Below are 24,690 nucleotides of genomic sequence, written 5' to 3' on the forward strand. Positions count from 1 at the left end.
GCGGGGGTGCCGCCGAAGCCGGTGTCGCCGTCGGCGATGATCGGCTTGAGGTAGTCAACGTACGGTGACTTCGCCCTCTCTTCCCGGCTCATGCTCATCCTAGCCTCCCTTTGTTTCCTGTCGGTTGGATTTTCAAACACAACAAAAAAGATTAAAATAAATATGTAATTATACGTTACTGATTGCGTTATTTCAAGAGAAAATGAGAATATTTCACACGTGATTTTCCAAGGTATGTTCTATGATTATAGAATATATCGTATTTGTGAATTGTTATAAGAGATTAATCAAATAATAATACTTGGATTCGTGGGTTTGTGTAACAGACAGAATAAATTAATTTTGTGAGGATCAATGAAACCAAACAACGGGAATAATAACATAATATTAACGTTGAAATCATCGTTATAGTTAATAACTGAATAATAAGATTACCAATGATCATTAATTAGTAATTATATTCTAGCTTGATACTAAAGGTGTTTTTTAAGACAATTTTTGTCGGTCCAAAATAAGTCTAGTTTTTTTTTTTTTAATCACAGATAGTAATAGCATTATAGCTTAATATTAAAGGTGTATACGAGAAGATTCGCAAAAAAAAAAAAGTTGACAAAATACTACGTGTGCATGTAAAACTCAAATCAAACAAAAAGGAGCAAAAAAATATAAATATAAATAAGGAAATAATATTCAACAATTTATTTTTAAAAAAGAAGAAGAAATAGGAAATGAGAAAATATACCTGTCATGATACTGCTGAGCAAAGAAGAGGTGTTCGACCTTGTTGGGAACGGTGTCGTAAGGGTAGTCGGCGAGGTCAGGGCCCGGCTCGTTGGTGGACGTGTGAGTGGACGAGCACTGCCACCCGGACACGTAGATGGAGTCGAGGTGCTTAGCCATCATGGTCACCTGGACCGGGTCCAACGCTCCGAAAGTCCTCGAGGCCGTGCCATTGGCCTGGTGGCTCCTCAGCGTCCTCCACAGCTTCTTAGCCATCTCGTCCGAGCCGTAGCCCTGCCTCAGGTTCCCCCTCAGCGCCACCACGTCCCGAGCCGTGTACGGCCTCCTCGTCAGCCTGAACCTCTCCGTGTTCCACCATGCCTGAACCTCTGCCACCTCGGCTTCATACCTGCCTTCCTCTTCCATTATCTAACACCAATATATATTACTCATAATTATCCATTTATATCCTCTGATATTCGATTAATAATCACAATAACAATAGATTAAGAGGGTACTTACCATTGAGGGGACAGAGAAAGATGCAACCATGGCTTGAACTTTTTTTTTTTTTTTGGTTGAGCTTTGAAGCTTAGAGATAACCTTTGAGGAAGGTTCAAGCACGTTTGGTCTCGTCGCCTGTCTTTCTCCTTATATATACACGCTAAATTTATGAATTGTAATTAATAATATATTTATGTGGATTTGATAATTTTAAATTGATTAAAAAAACAAAAATAATAATATTTCCGGCATCTAGGGAGAAATTATTACGACAGAACCGAACTATATCCTTGACAGTCATCATTTTTTCGTTGTCTTTTTATTTCATTTTTCAGAATAATGCGATGATGTCATTATTCATTATATTAACATTTTCCAAGTCATTATATTTTCAAGCTCATTGTCATTAATCTGTAAAAAATTGTCTAAATTAATTAGATGTAAAATTTAAAATTTTAGAATAAAATGTAAATTAATTAGGTATCCAACTAAGATATCAACCTATCTGCGAATTCCTTCATCGAACAGTAGTCACAATTTTAAATGAATTTAGGCACTTAAAATAAAATAAAAAAACTTATGTTTCATTTAGTCATATTTTTCCAATTCTAGATTTTATTTTATAATTCTTAAAAATTCATCCTAAACTTTATAGGCATAATCACATTTGACAAAGAAACATTTGATGTCATAAATTACTTCGAATTTCGCCGACAAAAAAATTAAGAGCGAAATATGAACGTCAGTAATTCTAATCCGACGTGGTGACCTGCCAAAATGACACGTGGATAGTAAATTGGCAAAAACAATGTCGTGTCGTAAATCTGAAAGTGGCAACGTGATTCTTCAGAAACAAGACAACAAAGTTAATTTAATTCAATTAATGTATATTTTTTAACTAATTAATGTATATTTCATCTATTTATGCATCTATAAATACGAAACATATGCTCGATTCGATATCTGGAGTTTAGTCGACATTACATTTAGTTTTTCACAAGTGTTTGTAGATTTTTCATTGAGAAATTTAATTCCTTTTGATTTCGGTAGTTTAATGTGGAATAATAAACCAGTAACCAGCCGATTTAATTTACAACAATTAGATAAATTAAGATGTGTGTATATATATATATATAGTTTTTGTTTCCCGAGGAAAATAGATAAACCCTATCTTGCCATTGAATGGAGTCATATATTATAATCCGAGATGGCAATCCTATCTTCAATTTTGTTGCTATCAGTTTTCTGATTTTCTTTTTATAGAAATTTGCCAAAATCTATGCATCAATTGATTTGTAATATTTGGACCGGTTAACATATTATATACAGAAGGAATATATGAAAAAATTACACCGATAACATCATTCCGAACTATTTTTTTTTTATCTAAATGTAAAAACAACATGAATAAATTCATATAATTCGTATTTCCAAAACCTTATGATGTATTTATTTGATATCCATATACAAATAAAATCAACAAATTAAATATAGTCTAAAGCTTTTTCAGATATAAAATATTCAGATACAAACCAAAATTTATATCTAATCATCCAAATTTGGATAATTCAATCGGTAAAACGAGTAAAACGGTTGTTACGTCTCGAATTCGAACTTCGGAAAAAAATATATTTTAAATCATTTTGTTGACCCCAATCTCAAGATTAATGTGGATCTTGTTACAAAATATTGGGTTAATAAAAAAAAAACCTTGCATCTAACCATTGCAATTAGCAATTAACAAAAAATGGACGTTAGGACCGTCACCAAGATTAGATCAGCATGCAACCGGAACGTGGACAAAAAACTCTGTCCGAATTGCGTCACGTTGATTGAGCAGATAATATTTTAGTTTACGAGAGAAAAATAAAATAAAATAAAAGATGAGTCTAAAAAAAATATATTTTGTTTTTATAGAAATAAAACTAATATTATATATAGATGGGGGACATTGGAAGGTGTGCCAAAGGGATGGGCTTTGGCCCTTAAGATTAGAACGATGTGGCTCCAGAGGCAAAAGGCTTTTTTTTTAGTAACCCGAGATGCCCACGCAATAATAATTCCAACCAAATAAATTTCGTTTTTTAATAAATTATTATAACGTTCATAACAAAATCAAATCGACCCATACTCAACCTTTCCTATTTTAATTTCAACATCACTCTAATACTCTAATGATCCATATGGTCAGAAATATAATCTATTAATATTTGGTTTTATTAGTCATAGTAATCTATAATAGTTTTATCAAATAATTAATAAGATAAGTAAGAGATGAATATATGAACCAGTATGACCATCGTAAATTTAACCTTATAACTAATGAGATCAACGTATGATTAGACTATATTTTTATTTCGGTAAAAACCCTAAAAAACCTCCAACTTGCAAAAATATATACAAATAAACCTTCAACTTGAAATACTATCATTCAATCCCCGAACTTGTAACTTGTCACTGAATGAAACCTCGAACTTGTAAATTATTGTTCTAATAAATCTTTGACCGGTTTGACCACAATTTCAAACGATCGGAAATCCACGTATTAACGGATTGCTGATGTCACCTTATACACGTTATCAATTTTAATTTAAAAATTGACATCAGCAATCCGTCAATACGTGGATTTTGGATCGTTTGAAATTGTGGTCAAAGCGGTCAAAGATTTATTAGAGCAACATAATTTGCAAGTTCGATGTTTTATTAAGTGACAAGTTATAAGTTCGGGGATTGAATGACAGTTTTTCAAGTTGAAGGTTTATTTGTATATATTTTTGCAAGTTGGAGATTTTTTAGGGGTTTTACCCTTTTATTTCATATGGATCAGAGGATCACAGTTTGGAAAAATATATTATTTGAAATCAAAACAGAAAAGAGAGGATATTTTTTATATAATACCAATCAAATCGATCTGATACGGTTTCAACAAATGAGGTAACTATGAACCTTCTCTCTGTCATCTGGAAGTAGGTATAGTTTACATAAACAATTTACCAAAACGTAACTACAGTTATTTATTAGTGATAAGATAATTAGAAACGAATTATATAACTCATCTATATGATAAAATCTTAAGATAAATCATTTTGGGCCTCTTAAGCAAGCCCATTTGGTGAGAATTGTACGGACGAAAGTGTAACAGATTGGTGGGCACAACGACATATATAACACCATACTGAAGAAAATTTTAGGGTTTCAGTTTTAAAACATGTGGGCTCCCCTTTGGTTTTTTGTTAGAGAAACATTAGGATTCGGTCCATCCATCCATCCATACATTACATACATTCAGCTCCAATGGGTAATGTATCACGTTCTGTACTCTCTAGTGACAGGGATGAGATAAACCTTTAGGCTTCATCCTGATCAAATATTTGGATGGAACCACGGCTCCGGCATGCCTGCAAAGGCTGACGACGGCAGGGGCATGGCCGTAATATTCCCGACACTCGTTCAGAAGAACCGACGGGTCCTGAGGTCTTCGGTGCCACACAAGTTTTTCGGGTACCAAATCGTTCACATGGGCATTTTCCCATACGTGTATTCCTCCTTGCAATCCACAGCATAGCCGAGCTTTACCGCCAACATTATGTCCGATGTGAACCTCCGAGCAGTGCCTGCACACTTTCGAGGGATATGCCCACAATAGTTTCTTCACACAAGCTCTTACAGTCTCCCATGCCATTACAGTTCCCTCAGCGACGTATCTGAGATTTTCCCCGGATAAAGTACGGTGATCTTCATTGAAAACATACGGGTTCTTCTCAGAAGTTTTGGAAAGTTCGAGGATTTCTTCGTGTTGGATGGCGCATGCTCGACAACATAGTTCCAGAACGGCAGGAACACGATCATGATCAAACCTCTGATGGTGTTTGGTAATACCTCGAGACATTTTTTGAAGATGATAGGCTTCCACCGGGACCAGTATATCGTTTATGGATCCTGGACCCCATTCGTGAAGCTGGTTGTCGCCACAGCCCGAGTAGCCACGGCATGATTGAATCAGATGACCCTCATTGCCGATAAACACTTCAGGGCATGATCTGTAAGTCATGCTCTTACACAATTCAGTTCGATTTTGCAGCACACATCACACATAGAAACAAGAATTCCGCAGCTAAATCCATGAAAGAACATTTCACTTACTTGCACGCCAAGACGGGGAAAACTTTAAGAAGCAAAGAGACGCCTTGGATAAGAACTCTTCTAGCTTCAAGGACCTTTTTCGCAACGGGAATCATGTGGAGAATTGGGTGGTCCTTCCTTTGTTCCTCGATCCTCTTTCGAATCATTGTCCCGAGTATTCTCAGGTCGATATTTGAGCCACGCATAATGGAGAAACTAGCTTCTTGAAACAAGTTTTCTCCACACTCTTCATCTCAGATTCGCCATACGAGCTTAAGAGAGGCAATGCAGTGAATCAGCACAGCAACACATACGAAGGAGAAACCTCAATCCTGTATTCCCAAATTAAGCATTTAGTTTAAAAACAGAGTCTTTGAGAGTATTTCTACGTGAGGAAGTCGAAGACATAAACATCTAGGAGATGATGAAGAACCACAGATTCAACTCCTTGACTAAAGAAAGAGCAGCGGAACTATGGCTTTTGTTCCTTCTGCACTATCAATCCAAAATCCCAAACTCTGATTAGCTTCGGATATAATGAAAAGCATATCGATTCTCCAATCGGAAAAAGAGACAGAGAAGAGACCCTAAGCGATCAAATAGAAGAACCCTAACATCTGAATCTTAACTACTCGAACCGATATCATCATCGTACCTGATTTGCCCACCAGTTGCCGACCACAGAGACGAACAAGTATCTGGATTTCCGAAGAAAACTTGCGAAGAGAGAGAAAAAAAAGTTACGACCAAACTAACAAACAAAAAAAAATGTGCGAGCGGTGACCCGTCGAAGATGAAGATCGACGGCGAGCGGACAGAATGAGGACAGAGGACCTGAACTCATTATATGGGCCTACTGGGCTGCGCCCGAAAGCCCAGTAAGTTTACGAATCATGATAAAAGCCCAACGAAGAAGGTTGACGACATGGTGCCTCACCAAATAACCGAATCAAATAACATTATCCTAATCAACCGAATTTTATATAAAAATTGAATGATTAAATATTTTTTAAAACGGGTACTAATCGAATAAAAATAATTAAAAAATCTGAAAATAGATAAAATCGAAATAGGATCGAGTTTAATATAAAAACGCAATAATTATAATTGTTTTAAACCAAAATAATCAAATCTAAATATAGCAAAAATACCATCTCTACAAGCTGAATTTCCTATAGAAAAATGCCGAATCCTCCACTGAAAAGCAGCAAATACTGCAAATAATTCTATACTTTTAGGGGTATCGAAAATTCTTTGATGTGGACTGTAGTTGTAAAAAAAAAAAGTTGAAAGTTGAAAATCAAAGGTCTTGTTGAGTCAAAGCTTAATGCATGGTGATACTATATTTCGCCACGTGACTTATGAGGTGTCACGGAACAGTCGACCCAAAAAAAACATACGACGAACCCTATCACTTCGTACAAATCCACAGTGTCCATAAACTCGAACCAAAAAAAGATGGAAGACATGAAGAAAATGGAGCTTGCCTTCGTACCTTTTTCAGGAGCCGGACATCTCCGGTCAGCGGTGGAGCTGGCGAAGCTCCTCGTTGACCGCGACCACCGTCTCTCAGTCACCGTCGTCATCATCCCTTCATCCTACGGCGACAACACTTCTTCTTCCTACATCTCCGCCCCGTATGGTGACCGTATCCGGCATGACGTCATCTCCGTCGAAGACCAGCCGATCTCCGACCCCGTATATAATGTGTTCACCTTCATCGAGAACCAGAAGCAAAAGGTGAAAGCTGCGTTGGCCAAATTCGCTGATCCAACTCGGCCCGATTCGGTGCCTCGGCTCGCTGGCCTTGTAGTGGACATGTTCTGTACGGCGATGATCGACGTCGCGAACGAGATCGGCGTCCCGAGTTACATCTTCTATACCTCGAACGCTGGGTTTCTCGGGCTGAGCTTCCACGTTCAGCGTCTCTACAACGAGAGCAAATACGACGTCCACGAGTTCAGAGACTCGGATACCGAGTTGGACGTGCCGAGTCTAACTCGCTCTTTCCCGGCGAAGTGTTTCCCTTCAGTGATGTTAAGCGAACGCTATCTCCCGCTTGTCTTGGGACAAATCAGAAGATTCCGAGAAACAAAGGGTATTTTGGTAAATACGTTTGAAGAGCTCGAGCCCCATGCGTTGAAGTTCCTCGCCGGCGGCGAGACTCCTCCGGCGTTCGCGGTGGGACCAATCTTAGACCTAAAATACGACGGCCAAGATTCCGGCGACAAGAAGAAAATGGAGATCCTACGGTGGCTCGATTCGCAACCGCCCAGATCTGTGGTGTTCCTCTGCTTCGGGAGCATGGGAGGCTTCGATGAGGATCAAGCCAGAGAAATAGCCGTCGCGCTCGAGCAAAGCGGCTACCGATTCATCTGGTCACTCCGCCGCGCGCCGCCGAAGGGTACGATGGAACCTACCGGGGGATTCACGAACCTCGACGAGATTCTGCCGGAGGGATTCCTGGATCGGACAGCGGAGATCGGGAAGATCATCGGATGGGCCCCACAGACGGCGGTGCTAGCGAATCCGGCGATCGGAGGTTTTGTGTCGCACTGCGGATGGAACTCGATACTCGAGAGCCTCTGGTTCGGCGTCCCGACCGCGACGTGGCCGCTCTACGCGGAGCAACAGTTCAACGCGTTCGAGATGGTGGAAGAACTACGTTTGGCGGTGGAGATCAGGATGAGCTTCCGGGGAGATTTCATGGCGGCGGAGACGGAGGTCATGACGGCGGAGGAGATCGCGAGAGGGATCAGGTGTTTGATGGCGCAGCATAGTGACGTGAGGAAGAAGGTAAAGGAGGTTAGCGATAAGTGCCACGTGGCGCTTAGGGACGGTGGATCTTCGGATCTTCGCATGCTGCACTTGGGAAGTTCATTCGATACGTGGAGGAGAATCATCTGTCGTAGATTTTGAGTAATATCTTTTACTATATGCTTCTGTGGTTCAGGGATTTTCTTTAGTGTGATTTATATTTTCTGAGAAATATAACGAGAACAAAAAAAATAATAATTATCTTATTTGTAAACTATAGTTATAAACTTTATAAACTATACCTTTTTATAAATTAGTTATGACCTTTGTAAACTATACATTTTTATAAATTTTTGATAAAAGTATCCTTACTTTATTATATAATTTCAATATTGACATTTAGCGTCCCGAAAAAATGTGTAATATAAAAAGCAGATTTTTTTGGAAACTGTGTAATCCAAGAGAGCTGTTTTTTATCCGAGAGAGATTGTTTTTATTCGGGAGAACTGTTTTTTATCCAAGAGAACTGTTTTTCATCCGGAAGAGTCTATTTTTTGTCCGGTAGAACTGTTTTTCGTCCGGGAGAGTCTGTTTTTATCCTGGAAAACTGTTTTTCGTCCGGGAGAGTCTGTTTTTTTGTCCGGAAGAATTGTTTTTGTCCAGGATAACTGTTTTTGTTCGGGAGAGTTTGTTTTTATCCGGGAGAATTTTTTTTTTGTCCGGGAGAACTGTTTTTTGTCCGGGAGGATTGTTTTTTGTCCGGAAAAATCTGTTTTCGTTCGGAAAAGTTTGTTTTTTTGTCCGGACGAACTGTTTTTTTCGAGGGAGTTGTTTTTCGTTCGGGAGTGTACGTTTTTTGTTCGAATGAAAAATAGTTCTCACGTATAAAAAAAAATTGTTTTTCATATAAAAAACATTTTTTCCCGATGAAAACAATTCTCTAAAAAAAAGTTATTCTCGCGGACGAAAATAGATTTTTTTCGGATAAAAAACATGTCTTTCGGATAAAAAAAGTCTTTCCCGAATGAAAAAATAATTTTTTCGGACGAGAAACAGTTCTTCTTGATAAAAAAAAATTATTTTTTCGTATACAAAAACAGTTAAACCAAATAAAAACAGATTCTCATATATGAAAATAATTATTCCGGATGAAAAAACAGTTTTCCGAAATAACACAGTTTCTGAATAAAATATATATTTTTTATGTTGTAATTTTTTTGAAATGTTTAATGGCAACATTGAAATTATACAATAAAGTAAGGGTATTTTTGTCAAAAAATTATTAAAAGGTATAGTTTGCAAAGGAAGGAAAGAAAAGCTATAGATTTCTAATGACGTGACGTTTTTGGATACTGGTGCAAATTTTCTCTAGAATTTATACTTAAAATTCATTATAATAAATAATTATTAACAAAAAAATAATCAACTATAGAAATTCTTTAAAAATAATATTTAATTCTGGAAGTTATTATAAAAATCAATCAACTAAATATTTATATTCGTTCGAATCTGAGTTATTCAACCATATCATTTCAATTTATATTTGGAAATCAACTTAGATGTAATTATGTATTGTTATTTTTCTCTCTCTTTTGAATCCTTGAAACCACATTTAATGTTTGAATACAGTGGATTAATGAATTGAGAATTCTGTGAGAATTGGATTCTGGATCCGAATGTGAAGGAGAGTGACACTAACAGTTGCTGTCGGAATGTTCTGAAGCTTGGGAGAAGGAAGGAAGCCATTGTTGTCACTTGCGAACTTAAAGAAGTGAAGTGAAGGATTAGACAAATATATTCAGAGCTTTGACTTTATTATGTAGAGTGGCCTCAATCTCTGTACTGTTTTCAGCCATTAGGCGATGGGAAAGACTGAATTTATCGGAAACCGGCAGTGTTTATTCAACTATACAACAAGGGTCATCCCAAATAAAAGTTTAAACTTTTCTTTTTTTGTTAAAATGTGCATCTATTAAATCAAAAAATCAGAAAGTAACTTACACGGCGGTTTTAATACATCATAACAAAAATGGAGAAAATTTTCATGGCAGATGAATACTACACAAGAGCATTTTCAAAAAACATTTTTCATACTTGAGGTTATCATGATGGTTCTTGTTAAGTGAACCCATGCTTGGAGCAGGAGATTCTCTCTCGGCTTCGTTCCATTGGGGCTGGGAAGGATGATGTTTCGCACTAGTCGATCAAGCTTGAGTCGGGTAACTGTGATGTCCATGGCCTGGGATCTGAATATGCGGTTATTCCGCTCTTGCCAAACTAGGTAAGTCACGGTTTGGAGTGTGATTTTCACAATCATTGGTCGTTGTCTTTCGCGACCCACGCCTTCGAGCCACCGGGGTATAAGGGATAGTTGTAGAGGGGGTTCAGGCCAAATCATGGCCGCAAAGTGCTTCCATAGTCCCAAGCTATAGAGGCATTCGAAGAAGAGGTGTTGGTGCATCTTCCCGCCCATGGTGCATAGCGGGCACTGGGTCATTGGTTGAATTCCCCATCGATGCAATCTATTCTTTGTCGGAAGTCTGTCCAGGAACGTTTACCACTGCACAAAAGCATGCCTAGGTATTGTGTGCTTGAACCGTAGTGTCTTTGCCCACGGAACTACCGATGATGATTTTCTCAGCTGCTTCCAGGTTTGCTTCGTGCTGAAGCTCTCTCGGTATGTGTCAGAATCGTGTCTCCATAGCGTGATGTCCAGACCTTTTTCGGCCGTTGGCACTTCGGTGGTGGTTAAGACTTCTTGCAGACGTTGTGTTCTGTCTGATCTTGTCGGAGGCAGAGCCCACTCGTTACGCATTTAGTTTAAAAACAGAGTCTTTGAGACTATTTCTACGTGAGGAAGTCGAAGACATAAACATCTAGGAGATGATGAAGAACCACAGATTCAATTCCTTGACTAAAGAAAGAGCAGCGGAACTATGGCTTTTGTTTCTTCTGCACTATCATCCAAAATCCCAAACTATGATTAGCTTTGGATGTAATGAAACCCATATCGATTCAACAATCGGAAAAAGAGACAGATAAGAAACCCTAAGCGATCAAATAGAAGAACCCTAATGAAAGGAATAATGCTCTTCTTGTATTGATTTGTGATGTAGAGTAATAATATATACAAGAGATTGGTGCTACATCGAAGGGATTACAAAGGAAAAGGAATAAATTTGTTACAGATTATAAGCAATTATATAGATATGATACAACCGAATATTATAATTGATTGAGTCAATGATTTTCTTCCTTTACGCCCCCATAAGATTGGGATTGAGACACTGATCTTGAGTCGTAGATCCTCGAAACGTGTTCGCGGTAGTGCTTTGGTGAGCCCGTCAGCAAGTTGATCGGATGAGGAGACATGAGAAACCCGTAATTGTTTTGCTTGGACAAGACTCCTTATATAATGATAGTCAATCGCAGTATGCTTCATTCGGGAATAAAACACTGGATTGGCTGCTAAGTACGTGGCTCCCACATTGTCAGAGTAAATGACGGGTGTTGAATCGAGGTGAATGCCAAGTTTCGAGAGAAGTGATTGAATCCAACATACCTCGGATGTCGTCGTTGACACAGATTTGTATTCTGCTTCTATCGAATACTTGGCAATAAACCGCTGCTTTTTCGAGCTCCAAGAGATTGGATTGTGCCCCAAGTAAACAATATAAGCACCCGTGGAAACCGAAGTCATCGCGATCGCCTCCCCAATCTGCATCTGAAAAAGCATGGAGACATGATGGCGAGGCTTTGCGAAAGAGAATACCAAGGGAGCTTGTTCCGGTGATGTAGCGGAGGATTCTTTTGACAGCTTTCCAGTGGATGTCGGTCGGACATTGCATATATTGAGAAAGTTTGTTGACGGCATATGCAATGTCCGGTCTTGTGAGTAATAGGTATTGAAGCCCGCCTAATGCTTGACGATACTCTTCCGGATCTTGAAGAGGAACACCGGACTTGGCAGAGAGTGTTGTCGTCGAGGCTAAAGGCGTCGGGACTGATTTAGCGTCACTCATTTTGTGACGAGATAGTAGTTCCTTGATGTAACGTTGTTGAGTTAAACGTACACTACAGTTTGTCCTCATGACCTCAATACCTAGAAAAAAAGAGAGCTTGCCAAGATCCTTTAGTGAAAAACGATGAACCTTTGAACCTCGTTGGGATGATTTCCGGTGATCACGATATCGTCAACATAGACGATCAAGTAGATGATGATGCCTTGTTGCCGAAAAATGAATAGGGACGAGTCGGATAATTAGTTCACAAATTCAGAATTCTTGAGAAAGGTGCAAAGTTCGGTGTACCAAGCTCTTGGAACTTGTTTTAAGCCATAGATTGCTTTCCGAGGTTTGCAGTTGGTCTATCACGGTCGATAAATCCCGGTGGCTGTACCATGTAAACATCCTCATGTAAAGTGCCTTGTAAGAAGGCATTATTAACATCGATTTGACGAAGATCCCATCCATTATTCACCGCAAGACTGATGATTACTCGGATTGTAGCCGGCTTGATGACATGACTATATGTTTTCATGTAATCTAAATCGGGGCATTGATGAAATCCTTTAGCGACGAAGCGAGCCTTGTACCCGTGAAGAGAACCATTAGATAGTCTCTTAATACGGAAAACCCATTTGCAACCCACCAAATTGTATGAAGAGTCCGATGGAACAAGAGACCAAGTTCCATTATGAATCAAGGCATTGAATTCTTCGGTCATGGTTTGTCTCCTTTAGGATCTTTTAGTGCTTGCGAGGCACACGATGGTTCCATGTCTTGGTTTGGTGAGAGGTGAGTAACAAGGCTGAGTTTGGTCGAGGGCTTGGCAATATTGTTTTTGGATCTCGTAGTCATGGGGTGAATGTTTCGTGGTGGAGAAGGTAGCGAAGGAGATGTGTTCGAGGAGGTTGATGATAGGCTCGGGTTGGTGTTTGGTGGTGGATTCGGGTTCAGTGGTGGAGTGAGAGAGCTTTCATGTGGTTGTGGTTGCTGTGAAGAGGAAGTCGATGTTTGCGTTGGTGTTGGATCGCATAGCGGTGGCAACACTGGTTGAGGTGACCATGTGTGTAAATGGGAACTCAGTTTCAACAAAGTCGACATGGCGGGAGACATAAAGACGAGAGGATGAAACTTCTAGACAAAGAAATGCACTTTGTGTGAGTGAATAACCCATAAACACACATGGAGTAGATCTAGGTTCTAATTTGTGTTTGGTGAAGGTCTAATCCAAGGAAAACATAGACAACCGAAGGCTCTAAGTTTAGAGTAGTTTGGATGGGAGCCAAGGAGATGATAATACGGAGAGTTGTTGCCGAGAACCGAAATTGGCATTCGGTTGATTAAATCAACTGAAGTGGGGATTGCAAAAGTCCAATAGGTGATATGAATGGACGCATGAGATAGTAATGTGAGGGTTGTCTCTACGATATGTCTATGCTTTCGCTTAGAAATCCCATTATGCTTGGGAGTGTGTGGTGGTGTGGTGAAGTGAGATATGCCATGAGAGGATAGGAAGTGTTTAAGTGCAATGTACTCTCTCCATTATCCGAGTAGAGGGAGATGATTTTGGTTTGGAATCGGTTTTCGACTAGGGCTTTGAACTTGACAAATACTTAAGGGACGTCGAATTTCTTTCTGAGAGGGTAGAGCCACGTATATCGTGTATGATGATCAACAAATATAATGTAATATTTGAAACCATCAAATGACAATACGGGAGACGTCCATACATCGGAAAACAAGATTTCGAGTGGCCGAGAAGAAGATAAAGTCGAGTTTGAGAAAGAGTGACGGCCCATATTCTTTTATGTTGAGCCTTTGAAGAGTGCAGCCTTAAACTAAAGAGGGGACGGAGGAAAAAACCCTAATTTTGCATTGCCATAAGCCTCTCTGCTCTGTTTATCTATATTTATGTTCGTTTCAATCCCGTCGTCTTCTCGAAATTCGAAGGCCTTTCTGAAAGATTTGCTGTTTTTTCTCTGTTCGTAATTCATCTTCAAAATTTTTGGTTTGTGAAAACAAAGTTTTTTTTTTCAATTTATTTTTATTGAGATTTAGGGAATGCGGTGATGAACAAATGGAAATGTGGACTAGAGTTTCAGATCTGGGTTTCTTCCCCAGAAGTTGAAGACCAAACCCTTGGCTGTCTGAGCATTCCCCCTTGTCTTAAAAAAATATATTTTTTTATTTTTATTAGAGAAGGTAAGGTCGTCTTGGGCCTGTGATGATAGAACAATAATCTTAGCGGATTTCAGTGAGATTTCCAATCGATGATCTGAATTTTTTGTTACACACACTGAGGCTGTGAATTTCTCCATTTATTTTTAAAAATTTTTCAATATATATATTTTTGTATGGAATCATATTATGAGCGTCCATTACCAATATAAAGAGTGTTTGTGACTTTTATTAATAAAGCATGAATCACAAGACAACGATAGACTCGATCTAGATGACATAGGGAGAGAAAAACTTGACACGATTTTATTAAGAATGTCGCTTGAGGGATGACCTAAGCGGTGGTGCCATTGAAAAAGGGATGTTTTGACCGTGGGAAAAGCTCGACGAAGGATAGACAGAGTTGACGTGTTGGGTAAGGAAGACCATTCGTACACACCATGGTTAGACCGCCCTCGAACCATTGTTGCTCCGGTTGTGCGATCCTTCACCTGAAAATGATCGGAGAAAAATTCAACCGAGACTTCGTTAGTGGAACAAAGTTGATTAACTTTGATGGATATGAGGTTTTTATGAATATTGGGAACATGAAGAACATGGTTTAAAGTGAAGTTTCGAGAGGAGGAGGGTAAAGACATAGAACCAGTGTGTACGATCGTGAGCACTGTACCATCACCGATTACCACTTCATCACCTCCATTGTAGGGTTCATGAAGAGATAGGTTATGGAGATCGGTGGTGATATGATGAGAAGCCTCGTAATCAAGAAGCCAAGGAGAATTCGACGGAGTGATGGTTGCATGGTTTGCCATCGGTTGCCAGGAGTTGTTGTTACGAGAAGTCGGTGGTGATATTGCATTTGGAAATCCAACAGATGATTGGAGACGACGGTAGTAGCGCACATTGTGCCCCTGAATGCCACAAATCTGGCACCTCCTTGGTAGCCTCGTGGAGGGTTGATCGATGATCGAGAGGGACGTGCTTCCTGAGAGGTTGGCCGAGGATTGTGTCGCCATGATGATCGAGGTTTGTTCTGCACAACATTTGCAGTGACTAGAGCTTCGGTGTTCTCAAGAGATGGTGTGAGGATATCAACTTCAACACTGATGAGTTTCTCGTGTAATTCAACAAAGGAGATTGTAGTATCCTTTGATTGAACAACATCTTTAATGGACTTGTATTCGTCTCCAAGGCCAGCAAGAATCAAGTCGAGAAGATCTTCATTGTCCGTCGATTTGCCAAGGAGGGCAAGTTCATCACTTTTGACTTTGTAGAAATGCATGTACTCATCGATAGATTTCATCCCTTTGTGTGTCGACGAAGCTGTTCTTTGATTTGCTTGATGTGGTCTCGGCTAGAACGACCATACGTCGTTGCAAGGATGACCCATGCATCACCAGAAGAAGAAGCCGAGGCTATTAAAGCTTGACAGGATCCAAAGACAGATCCAAGCAGTGCCGAGAAGACAAGCCTGTCTTGCCGAAACCAAGGAGTGTATGCAGGGTTTGGAGCCGACACATTGTTGGTGGTGGTGGTTGGCGATGGGGCAGAGGTAGGGTCGAGAAAACTGTCGAGGTTGTAACCTTGGAGAAGAGCCCGAATTTGAACACTCCAAGTGATATAGTTCAATGTCAGTAAGCTTGGAGACATTTGAGATGTTCACGTTTATCAACGTGTTTTGGGGATTGACACTGTCAAATGGTGTGATGTTCTCGTTCGTCGAAGCATTGGAGGAATTATTTTCAGTCGCCATTGAAAGGGGCTAGGTCGAAGAAGGGATATAGGAGGCCGAAAAAAAAATTAGAGTCGTGTGACGACAAGCACTTGATAGCACGAAAGGGAATCAGTTTGTTATAATCTACAGATTATAAGTAATTATATAGATATGATACAACCGAATATTTTAATTGATTGAGTCAATGATTTCCTTCCTTTACTTAACATCTGAATCTTAACTACTTGAACCGATATCAACATCGTATCTGATTTACCCACTAGTTACCGACCACAACGATAAACAAGTATCTGGATTTCCCGAAGAAAACTTGCGAAGAGGAAAAAACAAAAGTTACGACGAAACAAACAAAAAATACCCGAGCGGTGACCGTCGAAGAAGAAGATCGACGGCGAGCGGACAAAATGGCACACCCAGAGAATCTGAACTCATTATATGGGCCTAATGGGCTGGGCCCGAAAGCCCAGTAAGGTCCGAATTATGATAAAAGCCCACTGAAGAAGGTTGACAGTATCAGTGCCTAACCAAATAACCAAATCAAATAACATTATCCTAATCAGCCGGATTTATATAAAAAATATATTTTTTTTAAAAACGAATACTAATCGAACAAAAATAATCAAGAAAATCTGAAAATAAATAAAATCGAATTAGGATAGAGTTTAATATAAAAACGCAATAATTATAACTTTTTAAAATCAAAATAATCAAATCGAAACATAAACGAACCATATCAAAATACTCTTAGGGGTATCCAAAATTCTTTGATGTGGACTGTAGTTGTAAATAAATTACGATTTTTTTAAGTTGAAAGTTGAAAATCAGAGGTCTCGTTGAGTCAAAGCTTAATGTGTGGTGACACTATATTTCGCCACGTGACGTCTGAGGTGTCACGGAACAGTCCACGACGACAAAAAAAAAACCCACGAAGCCTATCACCTCGTACACATCCACAGTGTACATAAACTCGAACCCCAAAAAAAAAAAAAAAAAAAAAAAAAAAGGAAGACATGAAAATGGAATTTCCAGGAGCCGGCCATCTCCCATCAGCGGTGGAGCTGGCGAAGCTCCTCGTTGACCGCGACCACCGTCTGTCAGTAACCGTCGTTATCATCCCTTCATTATACGGCGACAACACCTCTTCTTCCTACATCTCCGCCGCGTCTGATGACCGTCTCCGGTATGACGTCATCTCCGTCGACGACCAGCCAACCTCCGTTCCCATGTACAATTTGTTCACCTTCATCGAGAACCAGAAGCCAAAGGTGAAAGCTGCGTTGGCCAAACTCGCTGGCCCGACTCGGCCCGGTTCGGGGCCTCGACTCGCCGGCGTCGTCATGGACATGTTCTGTATGCCGATGATCGACGTCGCGAACGAACTCTGCGTCCCGAGTTACGTCTTCTACACCTCGAACGCTGGGGTTCTCGGGCTGTGCTTCCACGTTCAGCGTCTCTACGACGAGAGCGAATACGACGTCGATGAGTTCAGAGACTCGGATACCGAGTTGGACGTGCCGAGTCTAACTCGTCCTTTCCCGGCTAAGTGTTTCCCTTCGGCGATGTTAAACGATCGCTATCTCCCGCTTATGTTGGGACAAATCAGAAGATTCCGAGAAACGAAGGGTATTTTGGTAAATACGTTTGAAGAGCTCGAGCCCCAAGCGCTGAGATTCCTCGCCGGCGGCGAGACTCCTCCGGCATATGCTGTGGGACCACTCTTAGACCTAAAATACGACAGCCTAGAATCCGGCGGCGAGAAGAAAGCGGAGATCCTACGGTGGCTCGATTCGCAACCGCCCAGATCTGTGGTGTTCCTCTGCTTCGGGAGCATGGGAGGCTTCGGTGAGGATCAAGCCAGAGAAATAGCCGTCGCGCTCGAGCGAAGCGGCCACCGATACCTCTGGTCCCTCCGCCGCGCGCCGCCGAAGGGGACGATGGGACCTACCGGAGATTTCACGAACCTCGACGAGATTCTGCCGGAGGGATTCCTGGATCGGACGTCGGCGATCGGGAAGATAATCGGATGGGCTCCACAGACGGAGGTGCTAGCGAATCCGGCGATCGGAGGGTTCGTATCGCACTGCGGATGGAACTCGATACTCGAGAGCCTCTGGTTCGGCGTCCCGACCGCGACGTGGCCGCTCTACGCGGAGCAACAGTTCAACGCGTTCGAGATGGTGGAGGAACTGCGTTTGGCGGTGGAGATCAGGATGAGCTTCCGGGGAGATTTCATGGCAGCGGAGGCGGATGTCATGACGGCGGAGGAGATCGAGAGAGGGATCAGGTGTTTGATGGCGCAGGATAGTGACGTGAGGAGGAAGGTAAAGGAAGTTAGCGATAGGTGCCACGTGGCGATTATGGACGGTGGATCTTCGCACGCTGCACTTGGGAAGTTCATTCGAGATGCGGAGGAGAATCTATCTTAGACTGTTACGTTACATAGTATCTTTTAGTATATGGATATCCGCTATTGGGATTTTCTTTAGTATGATTTATATTTTCTGAGAAATATAATAATATTAAAAAAGGTACCCAAAAATTTTAAAAGTTCTCCTACAAAACATTATCATAAGTTTTCAGGCAGAATTTTTTTTTTCTTCATGAAATTATGTTTCGTTCAAACAGGATGGGATTTGGTTGTCACATGGGGTTTTATCAATTGTTCGAATATTTATATTCGTTTGAATCTGAGTTATTCAACCATATCTTTTCAATTTATATTTGGAAATGAATTTAGATGCAATTATGTATCGCTATTTTTGAATCTGTTAAGTTTTTTAAATGACCGCATATCTAACAATCTGATATTGTTTTTTTTTTTCAAATTTTTTCTCACAATTTTTGTAAAAAATATTGGTATATTTTCCCTAGATAAATAATGGTAATGGGCCGATATCAAATCTAGTTACAATGGATAAATTTAATGGCCCAACGTAATCAAAATACGGCCCATATTCTTTTATGTTGAGCCTTTGAAGAGTGCAGCCTTAAACTAAAGAGGGGACGGAGGAAAAAACCCTAATTTTGCATTGCCATAAGCCTCTCTGCTCTGTTTATCTATATTTATGTTCGTTTCAATCCCGTCGTCTTCTCGAAATTCGAAGGCCTTTCTGAAAGATTTGCTGTTTTTTCTCTGTTCGTAATTCATCTTCAAAATTTTTGGTTTGTGAAAACAAAGTTTTTTTTTTCAATTTATTTTTATTGAGATTTAGGGAATGCGGTGATGAACAAATGGAAATGTGGACTAGAGTTTCAGATCTGGGTTTCTTCCCCAGAAGTTGAAGACCAAACCCTTGGCTGTCTGAGCATTCCCCCTTGTCTTAAAAAAATATATTTTTTTATTTTTATTAGAGAAGGTAAGGTCGTCTTGGGCCTGTGATGATAGAACAATAATCTTAGCGGATTTCAGTGAGATTTCCAATCGATGATCTGAATTTTTTGTTACACACACTGAGGCTGTGAATTTCTCCATTTATTTTTAAAAATTTTTCAATATATATATTTTTGTATGGAATCATATTATGAGCGTCCATTACCAATATATATATATATATATACATACAAAAATATAAAATGTATATCCTGATCTTCTGGATTTTTTCTTGATGCCATTTGATCCTGGAAACGCCCCATACACTTTTTTTTTTCTTTGAATCTTTGAAATCATATTAAAGTTTTGAATATAATCGACTGAATAAGGTGGATTATTGAATAGAGAATTCTGTACGAATTGGATTCTGGATCTGAATGTGATGGAGAACGACTGACTGGCAATTCCTGTCGCAATGTTCTTGCAATCGCTGAAGTTTGCGAACCGAACCGGAAAACAATCACCCGAAGAACCGAAATTTACGTAAAAACCGAATAGTTGTAATTTTGTTATAATCGAAATAACCGAACCCGAATACATTTAGTTTCCAACTGAAATCTAAGGCTTTGAATGGAGATGACTTTTATTTTAGCTTTTGGTTTTTCATTGATTTTTTCATTAAAATGGCTTTTTCCAAGTTTTTAGTAAAAGTAATTTTATAAAAACTGTTTTTTTTTGTTTTTAGGTTCTACAAATTCTAAAAACTCCTACCATTCAAAACTTAAAATAGTCACTCTAATATCCTTCTTATTTGTAAAAGACAATGACAAATGTAGAGTATCCTCGATCCCTGCAATATTTTCAGAATTTGACCAAATTTATTGAAATTTGCAGTATTTATTCAACTATATAACAAGGGTCATTCATGTATGACATTCATAAACGATCTCCCAAATAAAAATTCAAACTTTACATATACACATCACAATGATGTTACTACACATTTTCTGATTGAAAACAAGTTGAAAACTCAAAGTTTTATGAAAAAAAAAACATCGATAAAACAATCCTGCATGAGTTCGTGGTTTGAAAATCTTCACCATTTCTGAAATCAAAGGCAGCTGGATCTATATATACACACACGCTGAGAAACCAAAGAGAATCTTGATACGACGCCGTTTTCATTGTTCGAAGGCTGAGGGCAAAATGGTCAAATACCTTAGGGCCCTTTTTTCTTCTTTTTATCGGCTCCAAAAAAAAAAAATATTCGAGGAGAATCGAAAAAAATATAAATGTCAAGGCTCGCTCCCTAGAGATATCGCGTTCGTTCGGCTTGCCTTCGTCTTGTGCCGTTTGGTTCCCGAGAAAACGCAGGAAAATGAAGTGATAGAGAAGACGGGTCTGAAGAAATTTTCTGGTTCCACGAGGTTCGTTTTCGATGTTTCCGAGGTTTTTTTTTTAGTGAATGAGAATCTTCGGAAACCCTCTCTTTTCGTTGCGTACTTTGCTAGCGATTTCTCTCGTTCATGGGCATCTAGATGATTTTCTTTTTTTGCTTGTTTGGAAGTCAAAACGATTGAACTTCCGAGAGGTATTTTGTGATTCGTTCCTGTGTATCAGTGATTGGAACGAAAAACTGGTTTGTCTATTTTGATGGAGAAGGTTTGAATTTCGATCTGGTGAACTATCTGGAACCATTTGCATCGGTTAATAATGTCTGGGAGGAGTATGTACAAGACGAAGCTATGCATACTTTACCAGAAGAGAGGTCAATGTTCGCGGCCGAATTGCACGTTTGCTCATGGATCTGCCGAGCTCAGGCGGCCTGGGGATTCTTCATTTTCAGGTAATTTTCCTTCAAATTTGGTTGAAGCTTTGGAATCATGGAAGGACCCATGCCTTGTAGAGCTTGTTTGACAGTGTCAAAAGTCATGAATTTTGGATTAGTAGGATGGGTTTCACTTCCTTTTATTGAGCATGTGATTCGTGTATATGTTTAATCTTCTGCTTCTTCATCTTAGTTTTGGTTTGTATTGTTGATGTTCATACGTTTTCTTTGGGCTTGGCCATGTCTGTGTAGATTACTGGCTGATTAACTAACTGATTCAGTGGAATTATCCGGCTGTATGGCTGTTCCATTTGCAGAAAATTATCAACTGAACAGGCTTAGTATATTTTTTCGCTGGAGTGGGCTCTGCTGGTCTTTCATGCTGAACTTTATATTGGTTTTCTTAATGCTCACATGAAAGCACATTCTTTTTGAAGAAAATCAATCGTGGGTTTTGTTTTACGGGCTATTTATTCTTCCTCGTTCATCCATGGCACTCAGACTCCAAGTTTTGGCGACTTATCAATGTCCGTTATTATAAACTCTGCGAGTTACATGCTGCCATTTTTGCGCATGGAGCTTATGGTATCTCTGTCATTATATATCTTCCGCGAGAGAGGGGTTTTTTTGGATCAAGAAAGATGCAGTTCATCTGGTGTTTCCGTTGGAAGAAATTGAACTTCAGTTTTTGGTGGATTATGATTATGTTATTAAGTGGCTCTTGAAGATTGCATGTTGTTATCTCTCATCCAACCTGATGCTGAAGCTCTGGAAACTTTTATTTATCGATGAGATACGGTGACTTATCACTTATTTAAAGCTCAAACGTGGTTTTTCTCCAACTGCTGGTAAGAAGAGGACATTAGTTATGATCCCATTGAACTGGAAATGCACCATAACTTTGATTGTGCCCCCATACCTTTCAATCGGCATGATTTTGATTGTTTGAAATCAGATTTGTATCTATTCCCCTGTCTCCTTTACTGAAATGTCTATTTTCTTTTGCTGCAGCTAGACGGAACAATCTTGATAATGACTTGAGGGATAAACTCGATAGACGTTTTTCTCTGGAGAGGAGACATTCTTCTGGGAGAAACGGAAGAGGGCTACCAAGATTTAGTGGTAAAACCTGCACCTTATATTTAATTTGACTCGCCCACCCCCCCAATTTCTGCATTGGTTGCTGATTAGGTTTTGTTTACATGCTTCTTTTCCTTGTTTTTCGATCCTTTCTCATTTTGACTTTGCTGCTTTTGAATTCTATGCATGGTCAATTACACAACTGGGTTTATCTGTAATTCTCTCTGTTTTTCTTCCTTTCTTAAGATTATGTGATTCAAAATTGCAGGACATGATGATAACAGGCCTTTTGAGAAGCGAAGGTATTCTTGCCTCAAGTTTCTCTCTTGGTTCTATTTTCTCTGTTGTAAAAATGGGGCTTTAATATCTGTTGCTACAGGGATAAAGACTACAGGGAGAACCAGAAATTGGATGATCAAGGTGACTATGCTGGAGGTTTGAGAGCTGGAAATAGGATTGATGACCAGGCAGAAGATGAAAGAAATAAGTTTCCTGGCTATAATAATGTTCTAGAGGAGCAGGTTTGAAAAGTTTATTTGCAAGATCGGGTTTCCGTTGAGGAAGTAGTTCTATTTTTTTTCAGTAAATTTTACTCTCTCTCTCTCTCTCTCTCTCTCTTACCCTGTGCAGTTAAAGGAAGTAGAGCTGGATATTAAGATGCTTAGCAGCGACAAACTACGAATTGGGGTGAACTTTTATTTTCCAATAGATCATTTGATTGTGTTTTGCTCACTAAGCTAAATCAGCGTTATCTGAGGATGGGTGCATGTTTTATTCCAAAGGCTTCCATTGAAGAGAAGGCCCAAGAGGCAGATATTCTTACTTCTAGGATCCGGGAACTCGAGACCCAGTTGGAAAGAGAGAAAGAAGAGTGTAGGAGGTAGTCACTGCATTATTGGCTACAGTAAATTCTTTTATTTTGATATTTGCTTGAAATCGTGTGACGTAATATTCATTGTAGGCTTGTCCTCTTCCGCTAATGTGTCCTTCTAATGTCAGGATTACTTCGAGCGTCAAGAAATTTGTGAAAGAATATAATCGTTTCTTGAGGGCACAAGAAGATGTAAAGAGGCAAGGAACTTCTTTCCTTTCTTTTCTTTAAGTTTGTGTTTGTCGGAGAAGCGCCAAGAATGACTATTCATTGTATTCAATGACATATGCTTTGCCAATCCTGAAGGTCACAAGCTCGTCTCCAAAAATTGGGAAATCAACTTAGTACATATCTTACTGGAAACGGAGGCAACGACAGGGATGCAGAGATTGATATTGTGAACAATGAAGAGAATAATGGTAGTCATCATCCGAGGACTGCTCATGATGCTCAGGATGAGTTGCAAAATGCTTCTTCCTTTACCAGAAAAAGGCATCAGGTGGATCAAGCTACTCCTAAAGAACCCCTTGAAGATGGTAAAATTTTCTGTATCTTTATATCTTCATTTTAACATGTTCCATAGCTATTACATCATGGGCAATCTACACAAGACCAGTGCATTCGTGGAAAATGGAACTTTTCTTTTTAGCATTCATATGCAGTTATAAATTATCCAAGGTTAGGTAGAGTAAGACGAGTGATCACCAATTTCTGGTGTTGCATTCTTAATGTTGCTAATCATGTTACCAGCTTCAGCAATGTTAACTGGAGGTGGAGAAGAAAAGGTGGAGAATTCGAGGCTGAGCAGGCGTTCTCGTTGGACTATGGATGATTCCAAATTGAGTTCTGAAAAGGAAACTACAGGGTGGGTCAGTGAAGACGCGATCAATGAGCCCTCACTCAAGGAAGACAAACGGAAACGTCGGAGGTTTTCTTCTGCCTACAACCCTAATGAAAGGAATAATGCTCTTCTTGTATTGATTTGTGATGTAGAGTAATAATATATACAAGAGATTGGTGCTACATCGAAGGGATTACAAAGGAAAAGGAATAAATTTGTTACAGATTATAAGCAATTATATAGATATGATACAACCGAATATTATAATTGATTGAGTCAATGATTTTCTTCCTTTACGCCCCCATAAGATTGGGATTGAGACACTGATCTTGAGTCGTAGATCCTCGAAACGACCCTTTCTCTGAATCTTCCACGGTCTGATCGATATGAGAATTTGTACCCTTTTATAGAAAGGGGACAATTCCGACACGAGAAAGGTTTGAACTATATGTAATTTTGCAGACAAAGGGAGCTGGGTCGGGGCTGGTAATGCCACCAACGAGCATGGCGGCTCACGCAGTTGACGAAGTGACAGAAGTCGAAGAGGAAAATCCCGAAGCAACAAAAACAGTTGCAGCTAACGCTGAAGAAAAAACGAGAGGCGATTCCAGTGCACATTCACAGGTCCCGATTTTCTCATATTCTTGATGATGTTTTTTTAGAGAGATTTTGGTCGTTTTTAGATTCTGAGATCGGTATCTGAATGCTCCAGGAAGAAAGCTAGGATATATATATATATA

At 39.6% G+C, this 24,690-nt stretch overlaps 4 protein-coding genes and 1 pseudogene across 6 annotated transcripts in view; 3 read left to right on the forward strand and 2 right to left on the reverse strand.

The window, feature by feature from the left end:
• LOC104808494 (isocitrate lyase) overlaps nucleotides 1-1,354 on the reverse strand; it is a 3,583-nt gene extending 2,229 nt beyond the window's left edge. For both annotated transcript variants that reach the window (XM_010534176.1, XM_010534177.1), the window contains exons 1-3: nucleotides 1,243-1,354; nucleotides 743-1,149; nucleotides 23-117 (exon numbers count right to left, since the gene is read on the reverse strand). In XM_010534176.1, the coding sequence (XP_010532478.1) occupies nucleotides 23-117; nucleotides 743-1,149; nucleotides 1,243-1,272 (532 nt within the window). In that variant the 5' untranslated portion in view covers nucleotides 1,273-1,354. The remainder of the gene's footprint in view (nucleotides 1-22; nucleotides 118-742; nucleotides 1,150-1,242) is intronic.
• Nucleotides 1,355-4,385: 3,031 nt separating this feature from the next.
• Nucleotides 4,386-6,929, reverse strand: LOC104808496 (APO protein 4, mitochondrial). 2 transcript variants are annotated; one of them, XM_010534181.1, is made up of 4 exons: nucleotides 6,842-6,929; nucleotides 6,002-6,062; nucleotides 5,368-5,678; nucleotides 4,386-5,264 (listed from the first exon to the last, which is right to left on the reverse strand). In XM_010534181.1, exons 3-4 carry the CDS (start codon nucleotides 5,550-5,552, stop codon nucleotides 4,547-4,549), a joined length of 903 nt encoding a protein of 300 aa, XP_010532483.1. In that variant the 5' UTR covers nucleotides 5,553-5,678; nucleotides 6,002-6,062; nucleotides 6,842-6,929; the 3' UTR covers nucleotides 4,386-4,546. The 2 variants fall into 2 exon arrangements, with proteins under 2 accessions (XP_010532483.1, XP_010532481.1); XM_010534179.1 differs by lacking the exon at nucleotides 6,842-6,929 and having other exon boundaries at nucleotides 6,002-6,386.
• Nucleotides 6,425-8,335, forward strand: LOC104808495 (annotated as a pseudogene).
• Nucleotides 8,336-17,036: 8,701 nt separating this feature from the next.
• On the forward strand, nucleotides 17,037-18,447 carry LOC104809072 (UDP-glycosyltransferase 71B2-like). Its single transcript, XM_010534967.1, has one exon. It carries the CDS (start codon nucleotides 17,037-17,039, stop codon nucleotides 18,444-18,446), a length of 1,410 nt encoding a protein of 469 aa, XP_010533269.1. The 3' UTR covers nucleotide 18,447.
• A 2,168-nt stretch (nucleotides 18,448-20,615) lies between these two features.
• LOC104809073 (zinc finger CCCH domain-containing protein 40) overlaps nucleotides 20,616-24,690 on the forward strand; it is a 4,842-nt gene continuing 767 nt past the window's right edge. Inside the window, exons 1-12 of the mRNA XM_010534968.2 lie at nucleotides 20,616-20,757; nucleotides 20,951-21,176; nucleotides 22,170-22,280; nucleotides 22,507-22,540; nucleotides 22,618-22,759; nucleotides 22,869-22,925; nucleotides 23,021-23,118; nucleotides 23,238-23,309; nucleotides 23,416-23,645; nucleotides 23,860-24,047; nucleotides 24,419-24,574; nucleotides 24,663-24,687. Coding sequence (XP_010533270.2) covers nucleotides 21,044-21,176; nucleotides 22,170-22,280; nucleotides 22,507-22,540; nucleotides 22,618-22,759; nucleotides 22,869-22,925; nucleotides 23,021-23,118; nucleotides 23,238-23,309; nucleotides 23,416-23,645; nucleotides 23,860-24,047; nucleotides 24,419-24,574; nucleotides 24,663-24,674 — 1,233 coding nt within the window. The 5' untranslated portion in view covers nucleotides 20,616-20,757; nucleotides 20,951-21,043 and the 3' untranslated portion in view covers nucleotides 24,675-24,687. The remainder of the gene's footprint in view (nucleotides 20,758-20,950; nucleotides 21,177-22,169; nucleotides 22,281-22,506; nucleotides 22,541-22,617; nucleotides 22,760-22,868; nucleotides 22,926-23,020; nucleotides 23,119-23,237; nucleotides 23,310-23,415; nucleotides 23,646-23,859; nucleotides 24,048-24,418; nucleotides 24,575-24,662; nucleotides 24,688-24,690) is intronic.

This window comes from Tarenaya hassleriana, unplaced genomic scaffold, assembly GCF_000463585.1.
Source record: "Tarenaya hassleriana unplaced genomic scaffold, ASM46358v1 Cleome15, whole genome shotgun sequence".
In the NCBI taxonomy this organism is placed as follows: Eukaryota; Viridiplantae; Streptophyta; class Magnoliopsida; order Brassicales; family Cleomaceae; genus Tarenaya; species Tarenaya hassleriana.

Coding starts and splice junctions, on each gene's coding strand:
- LOC104809072 (XM_010534967.1), top strand. CDS start 17,037: ATGGAATTTCCAGGAGCCGGCCATCTCCCATCAGCGGTGGAGCTGGCG.
- LOC104808496 (XM_010534181.1), bottom strand. CDS start 5,552: ATGCGTGGCTCAAATATCGACCTGAGAATACTCGGGACAATGATTCGA. Junction 5,265..5,367: donor TTCCCCGTCTTGGCGTGCAA/GTAAGTGAAATG, acceptor CATGACTTACAG/ATCATGCCCTGAAGTGTTTA.